The 8,315-nt window shown below is 37.1% G+C and overlaps 1 protein-coding gene across 1 annotated transcript in view; it reads left to right on the forward strand.

The window, feature by feature from the left end:
* The window catches only part of LOC133527902 (parathyroid hormone 2 receptor), a 55,951-nt gene extending 47,895 nt beyond the window's left edge, over positions 1-8,056 (forward strand). Inside the window, exon 16 of the mRNA XM_061865096.1 lies at positions 308-8,056. Within this exon, the coding sequence (XP_061721080.1) occupies positions 308-355 (48 nt within the window). The 3' untranslated portion in view covers positions 356-8,056. The remainder of the gene's footprint in view (positions 1-307) is intronic.
* Positions 8,057-8,315: the final 259 nt, after the last annotated feature.

Below are 8,315 nucleotides of genomic sequence, written 5' to 3' on the forward strand. Positions count from 1 at the left end.
ATTTCTGAATTTTTGAGCAACAGAGGCAAATACCAAAATTTCGGAATATGATGTTCGTGGAAGGCCCTTCTGGCTAGACAAGTTAGTTACTTTGTTTGAAATATTATAACAACGATCCTTCAGTATGATTATTGTATGAATGAGCACAGTATGCAGTCAGATGTTGGGTTTTAATGTATCAAAATACAATCTGTCTCTCTTAAACTCTTAAACACTACAAATAATCGGAAAGCCGAAAAAAGGTCAAGTATAGGTAGATAAGGATTGAACTTAAGATTGTCTTTTTAATTTCTATGTTTCTGCGCAGGAGTATACCGGCAGCGGTAGCGCCAGCGGCGACCAGTCGCCCGTGTGAGGTGAGAGGCGAGGGGGGCCCCCGCGACTACGCACTTTGCCCGAGGAAGACGCACCTGCCTCGCCCGCCTCTCTCGCTCTCTTCAACTGTCCTTTCGACGTGCCTATTATCTCTGTTCAGTGATTGACTCATGCGCGGTCCCCAGTGTGAGAAAAGAAGCAAGGGGGCTCCAGCGACTACGCACTTTGCCCGAGGAAGTCGCAGCTGTCTCGCCCGCCTCTCTCGCTCTCTTCAACTGTCCTTTCGACGTGCCTACTATCTCTGTTCAGTGAATATTCGCTCCGTGCAAGACTGTGGCGCCACCTTAGTGGGTGTCAGACATTGTTTATATGACAGTGAGCAGCTGCCAAATAGTATGAAGATGTCGTGGCATCGCTTGTACTCCCACCACCAACTTCGCACATAGCCAATATATCTCAATGCTTGGTGTGGAACAGACTAGAAGAACGCGTCACATTTCTCTCTTGGTCTCAGCTTCATCTGTACCTTCCACGCGCCTACGATCTCTATTTAGTTTAGGTAGAGCCATTTCCAGCCCGCAAAGCCAACATGCCAATCGTTAACACTCCATAGCGTAGCGTAGTCGTGTATCTATCACTCTTCCATATTAGTGCGAAAGTGACAGTTGCGTTTCGTTTACTACGGAGCGTTAACGATTGTCACGTTGGCTACGCGGGCAGGTGTGAAATGAATGGAAAAAGCCGCGTCGCCCGTCTCTCTCGCCTTCAAATCTCAACCTTTCGATGTGCCGTGCCTATGTTCAGTGACTTTGTGTGGATGTTTCTAAAATGCTTGCGAGTACGGTCACAGACTGTTGATCCATCTAAGGTTCAAGCTAATTATGCTATCAATACTTACGGTATAAAATGTACATTATTATTATTATTGAAGTTTGTGGGCCTTTGAGTGCCACGTCGACCAGGCAGTGATCTATTGTGAAAGCCCTTTAAAGTTCATTACTAATGCCCGTTGAATCCAGGAAATTCCAGATTCTTTGGGTAATTCTTTTTGACATTAGTGGTCCACAGGAACAGATAATGTGCATTGCAGTCTCCTCTGACTCCTTGCAGAACCTGCATATCGCATCTTGTTTCAACAAGAAGAAATGTCCATTGTCCAATGTAAAGTAAACCCTAAATGGCTCAACAATTAAAGTCCGTGACCATTCATACCGTGACCGTGTACCATTCATAGGTACAATTATTGATGTGCAAGTTGCGGAAAATTTCCAAAAAGTTGGAAAAGTTCCCGGAAATATTAAGAAAATTTCACAGGGAGTAAAGGAAACTTTAATTTTGGATATGGAAATTTCGATACCTATACAAAAATATGAGGAGTTTCCGAAATTATTCTAAGTGGCAATTTAGCAATTTTGGAAACTTACCGACGACACAGTAGGTACAATTTAGGTACAAAGTAGGCGAAATTGCATGGAGAAATTATGAATGAGTTGATTGATAAAGTCGCCATGCACTTTTGCAGCTGATGGTGCCATGTAAGTATGTTTGCTTATAAAAATGTCCTACAAAGTAGATTGTATCGATAGATCCTTAACCGAATTTTATAACAATAAAGTTTTGACGTTGGTGTCGACTCGAGTAGTCCGGCTAGTTAAACAAATTTGTAAATTTGGATAATAAACGCCTTCCGACCTGGTTTTCAACAATTTTGTAATGATTCCTTAACCCATTCAACGCTAACGACACGTCATTTTGCGTCTACGAAGCATTTTCGCTACATACCGGGAAATCCATGTTATCGGCTACGATGTAGCGCTACCACCGTAGCTCATCGGTCAATCGGCCCGATTCGAGGAATGAGATACGATAACGATAAGTTCTGGTTGTGATAAGTTCTCATTTAGATATCGTTTAAATGTCTTATAATTGACAGAAGAAGCTCGATTCGGGCAACCAATGTCACTTTGACGTTAGAAATATCGTTGATAGACTTATTGGGATCACAGGTTATAATCGATCTTTTAAAGATCTTAAACGTATTTTAATCATTCTTCGAATCAGGCTGTCTATCATTCTTCGAATCGAGCCGAGACAGGGAAACCCATGTTATCGGCTACGACGAAGCGCTACGATCGTAGCTCAGCAGCGGTCAATGTGTTGTACTGTATCAGCGCGTCCTACGCGCTACGACCGTAGCCGATAATGTGGGAAAATGCGTATGTAGCGAAAAGCTACTACGGACTGAGCGCCCGCCTGGCGGGACGCTGCCAATGAATGCTTCAAGAGTCACGCGAACGTAGCCGCCGCCATACAATCCAATACCATGAAATTTGACATGAACATTCAAGTGACATATATCTATGCTGGTACCAGTTTTCCAGTATACGTTCTATTTACAAAACTTCTACTAACTCCATTTTATTTGTAATATTTAACCATTTTTAGCACCGAAAACAGAAATGAACGGCCCGATTCGAACTATGAGATACGTCAAAAATTTCCTAAACATATGATATGGATTGGATATGTCAGTGTCAAAAGTGGTGTTTCTCAAACAAAAACGCCACTTTTCAATTTCAATGTATTTATTTCAGACTCTGGGTCCATAAAATTGTTAGTATTACAAGTACTTAAATTTAGGAGTTAGTGCCTACATGCTATTCAAACAATAAATAATAATCAAAACTAAGTAACATAAATAATAATAATAATAATAAGCCGATAAGGACAAGTCCAGTAAGTACCTAGACTTGGCTCACGAGATAACCGCCATGTGGGATGTTGATTCGACGATCATTGTCCCGCAATTCGTTTCAGCGAAAGGTCTGATAGCGAAGAGTCTCAACCAACACCTTGAGAGACTCTCGCTAGGTGGTTGGATCGAGAGTCAGATGCAGAAGGCGGTAATCTTGGACACGATAGTACGTCGGTTCCTCTCTCTGCGGCCCTGACCACCGGCAGCTTAGGCCCTGCCCCGCTGCTGGCAGCACCATAGGTTAGGTTTTTTATAATGTGTTTATATGTATTTTGTATCGTTTTGTAAGTATTTTTATATTTTACATTTATAAATAATCATATTATAAATAATCTAACCTAAGATTTTAAACGAATAAGGGAGTTAAAAATAAATAAATAAATATTATAGGGACGTTCTTACACAAATTAACTCCCACGGTAAGCCAAGAAGGCTTGTGTTGTAGCCTGTGGGTAATAAAATTACATTGAATCACATTCATATCCTATACATTCATTCCTACTTAACATTTTAAATTAGAGGTCTGCGCTTGTATGGACATAATTCCAGTGCGTCCTAACAGGGCAATCATATTTTTCAAGAACAGCACTCAGGAGGCTATTGGTACTCCCTCGTACGTTACTCTGCGCATCAGGGAGGCAAGACGTTTCCGCAGTATTATTTTAAAGCCATCCGTGACTTGACATTAACATATCCAAATCCATATCGTATCTTTAGTAAATGCCTGACGTATCTTAAAGTTCGAATCGGGCCGTTAGACATAGATATTACGTAAATGTTCATGCCGAGTTTCATGTAAGGTCAGCCAGGGCAATTGCAACTGTGGGATAATTGCAACTATGGGGCAAATGCACTATTAATTATGATGAATACAACAGGCTAGCTCATTACTTCTTGTATTTTTTAGAGTTAATAGTTGCATTGGTCCCATGGTTGCAATAGCCCTGGGTGACCTTAAGAGATTAGATTAAAAGATTAAGATATTTATTAATAAAATTATAAATAATTTTACATGTCACACATTAGTATATACATAAGTATCACAAAATATTATTATTACTAGCTGTTATCATTGTTAGGTACAGTTTAGCAGATTTGGTAAGTTATAATGGTACTTTTTCATATCTTAGTTTAGTAGTATAATTAGGTACATAGTTTAAGATTACATCATTTAGTTGGAGGTATCAGTGGTCCTTAACATAAATTCACTTATTGTGTAGCACGCTAACCCAATTAAAATTTTCTTAAGTTTACTTTCAAATATTGCCTCACTAGTTGAGTTAATGACCTCTTTCGGTAAAGTGTTATAAATCTTTGCACCCATGACAACGAGTGACTTCCGAGTCTTTGCCAGTCGGCAGCGCGGGACCAGCAGGAGATGCTCGCCACGCGTGTTGCGGCCGTGGTTCTGCCCGCTGGTTGTATATAGCCCGAGATTTGCCTTCACATATTTACAGGCCTTTAATATATAAACACATGGTAGCGTGAGGATCCTGTGTTCCTTAAATAATGACTGCGCTGAATAATCATTAGGCTTGCCCGAAATTATCCTAAGGGCACGCTTCTGTAGTGTAAACAGTCTATTGCATTCGGCTGCAGTGGCCCACAGCTCTACACCTTGAATCAGTACCTTAACTTAAGCATGTGGGTTTGCGAATGAGAGCGTAACTTTTATTTTATGGGAGCGTCTTTCTGGAGGCGGTTTAGTGTGACTTAACACTTTCACCGCTGAGCTACTGTCGTAGCGCCGTATCGTAGCCTATAACATGGATGTCCCTGTATGTAGCAGAAATGCTTTGTAACGGCAAAACGACAACATGTCGTGATTAGCGCTGAATGGGTTAAGCGACGTGTTTCAAATAGACAATAATAAATGTACAACAATCAAATAGGGATTTAATTGTAAGTCACACATATGATAATGATAAGCATTCGAATCCCAAACTGCATTACCAAAACAAATGACTCAATTAGTTTTTAATATTTATAATAAAATTGGTAACTTACCAGGAGGGCAATTCGAACTCGCAATACTACAGTAGGTACAGATAAGTAGTAAGAGCGAAATACACACGCGAATTATACCAAATGACATCAATTTCATATCAAAATGTTCTTTTGAATTGGTCTTCAGTTTTGACATTGCGTTAGACGTCGTACCTCGAACAGTTCATCAAGATGATAAGGTACTTCATGAAGGCATGATGTTTATTTAGTCACCTGCAATAATTTACGAGGTACATATATAGGTCATAATAAGCAACTTTTATTATGGAACCAACCCCGAAAACACGAAAATTTTTTTACTATACCATAGAAAAAGTCAAGTTGCTTAGTATGACCTATATATTCACCACGTTAATTATTGCAGGTGACTAAATAAACAGCCTATATAATCCATATTATATCGATAATAGCCGCTCGTCACACACACTTACATATAATACTGATGTTAAGATGTTATAAACAAACTTGTGCATTTATTACTTTATACCAGCAAAATGAAATAACTTTAAATAGCGGTGTACATTGCTTTGAGTGTTCCAATGTTCCCAATTGAAAAATTAGGTAGTTTGTTATTGTACATAATAATATCATCTGAAATACAGTAATTTTATTAAATAAGTAATGGTAACTTATTTCTGGATGTAAATTGTAAATACTATTCTGCTAAGTGTGCCAATGCGTGTAGTCAAGTTCATTATTAATATAATGTGCTTTGGGGTAACTTCGAAATCGGTGTAATTTTTTAAATCGCTAATATTGGGTAGTAACCCTGCCTTTGAAGTCGATGGTCCTGGGTTCGAATCCCGGTAAGGGCATGTATTTGTTGTATTTGTTCCTGAGTCCTAGATGTTTTCTATGTATTTAAGTATTTGTAAATTATATATATCGTTGTTTGAGTATCCACAACACAAGCCTTCTTGAGCTTACCGTGGGACTTAGTCAATTTGTGTAAGAATGTCCCTAAAGTATCTATTTATTTTTATTTGTAAGTGTTTCAGTTGCGGAAGTGCAGTGCTTCTAGTTAGTTTAGAAGATTTTATAGATATTTCAATATTACCCCGTTGTTGAACTTATCCCAATGCATCTTATAACTTTCTGAATCATATCAATCTTCTATCCATGAATCCGTTTCATAATTTTATTTACTAATACGAGTAATAAATTGTTTTTAAGTAATTACGTAAATCTGTAACAACTAAATAGACTTTAATGAAAAGTGTTTTTAGGATTTTGTAGAATGTTAAATGGTCGTAAAATATCTCAAATTGAATACCTAGTTGTTTCAGTGGAAGATGTTTATTCAAATAACATTGACGATTAAAATGTACATTATAATAGTAACATAAACATAATAAGGTAAGATATCCTGATGTATAAAGTTGCCAAAAAATCTAGTTAATATAATATAATTATTGCATAGAGATAAGATGTAATGTAATTATATTGGGAAACAAGACGCTATTTTGTATTATAAAAATCCGTAGTTTATAGGAAACTATTGTAATTTATATGTAAAAAAACTATTTTGATGGACCTCATTAATTTTCAAGTGTCTTTAAATGTAAATCCAAAAGCATGGTTGTATTTATGATGTGTATGGATAGACCATTTTGACGACTAGGTCAATAGTTTACGAGTAGCCATTTTCCGTGTAAGTATTTCTATGTTCTGTACGGCCAAGATGGTCGGCTCTTTATCATTTGTCACCATGCCTGTCACGTTCTAACAAGTATGTAAGTGTGAAAGTGACCCATGGCATGACAGGTGATAAAAATTCGACCATGATACCGCTGCAGATCAGTGACAATGGCCTTTGAATATATTATATTAAAATCCAATCTCGCTCTAGCTCTTAAACTAGTACCTACACAATAGAATCATTCATAGCATTAAGTGTAAAAATGTGACAACTTTGTAGATAATAAAGGTAAATTTTATCAAGTTAAAAGTTAATTCCTGTAACATTTGATTTCCATTTTGCCGTCTTTGTTATTCGTAAATGATTCCATGTTTTAAATTTTATCCTCAGTGTCAATAGTTGCTAGAGCTATATACATTAACTGTAATAAAAACGTTAAATGTACATTATGTACAGTAATAATTAACGGGCTGCTGATGTTTAAAGGTCTATCACTTAACTAAGATGACACTTTTTACGCGGTAGTTTAATTATATTTACAGTATTAATTTCTTTTTTCTACTGCGGTGGGCAGCGTGTTTGCATTTCTATCACCTGTCACTATGCCTGTCACTTTCGCACTTACATACTTGTTAGAACGTGACGGGCATGGTGACAGGTGATAAAAATCCGACCATGCTTAGCCCACAGTATTCTTATTTGCCGATTAAATGACTGCCAGTGAGATCGAAATCAACTTCATAAGAAGCGCGGCGCGCGGAGCCCCGGCGCCCCTGTCTAATAGGGTCCTAACAGCAGTGTTCATAGATATATTCATAAAATATTATGAAACTATTGTTTTTTTTTTATTCTGAGTCCTAGGCAATGATCTACAAACCATTCTAGATTTGATTTTATTTATAATTTTTCGGTGTTTACTGCTGTCTTAGAAAAAATATTGTATGCAACAGTACATTATCAGGGTCTTAAAATTCTCGGGCTTGTCTTTGCAAAACTCATCTATTTGTAGTTTCGGCCCTTGAATTTTAAGAACCCTTATTATGTACCTGTTGCACAAAATACTATTAAGTACTTATTTCATTTTTACTGACACATACGCAGCCCATGTAAAACGTTACGTAATGTTAACTATAATAAATATTTTTTACCAGCCGCTTAAGTTAAGTGGTAGACCAACACTTATCCTGACATTCAATAACTTTGCATCTCCAATGGATTCATCATTTATACCTATATAAAATGTAAAGGTTTTTTAAATGTTGCTCTTACGTGCGTTTATTGTGTATAACGATATTGTGACTGTGAAACAGATTTTATATAAATAAATTCTATGACTTAAAGACGATTAATTTATTTTACCCTTTTTCATTTTTGTCTCGAGGTTTAATATAATTCTTAATACATACAAAACGTTTTGTAATAGCTTCTAACATATAGTAAATTACGAATGTATCAACTTTATATGCCTCACGATACTTCGCGTAAGAGATGTCAAAGACAAAGACAAACCACAGAAAAAAGACAAACTTGGATATTTTCTGTTACATAGTATCCTCTTATAATTAAAATATATTCTTGTACTATGTTATTAACAATGAT

The sequence above is a fragment of the Cydia pomonella genome, chromosome 18, assembly GCF_033807575.1.
Source record: "Cydia pomonella isolate Wapato2018A chromosome 18, ilCydPomo1, whole genome shotgun sequence".
Classification (NCBI taxonomy): domain Eukaryota; kingdom Metazoa; phylum Arthropoda; class Insecta; order Lepidoptera; family Tortricidae; genus Cydia; species Cydia pomonella.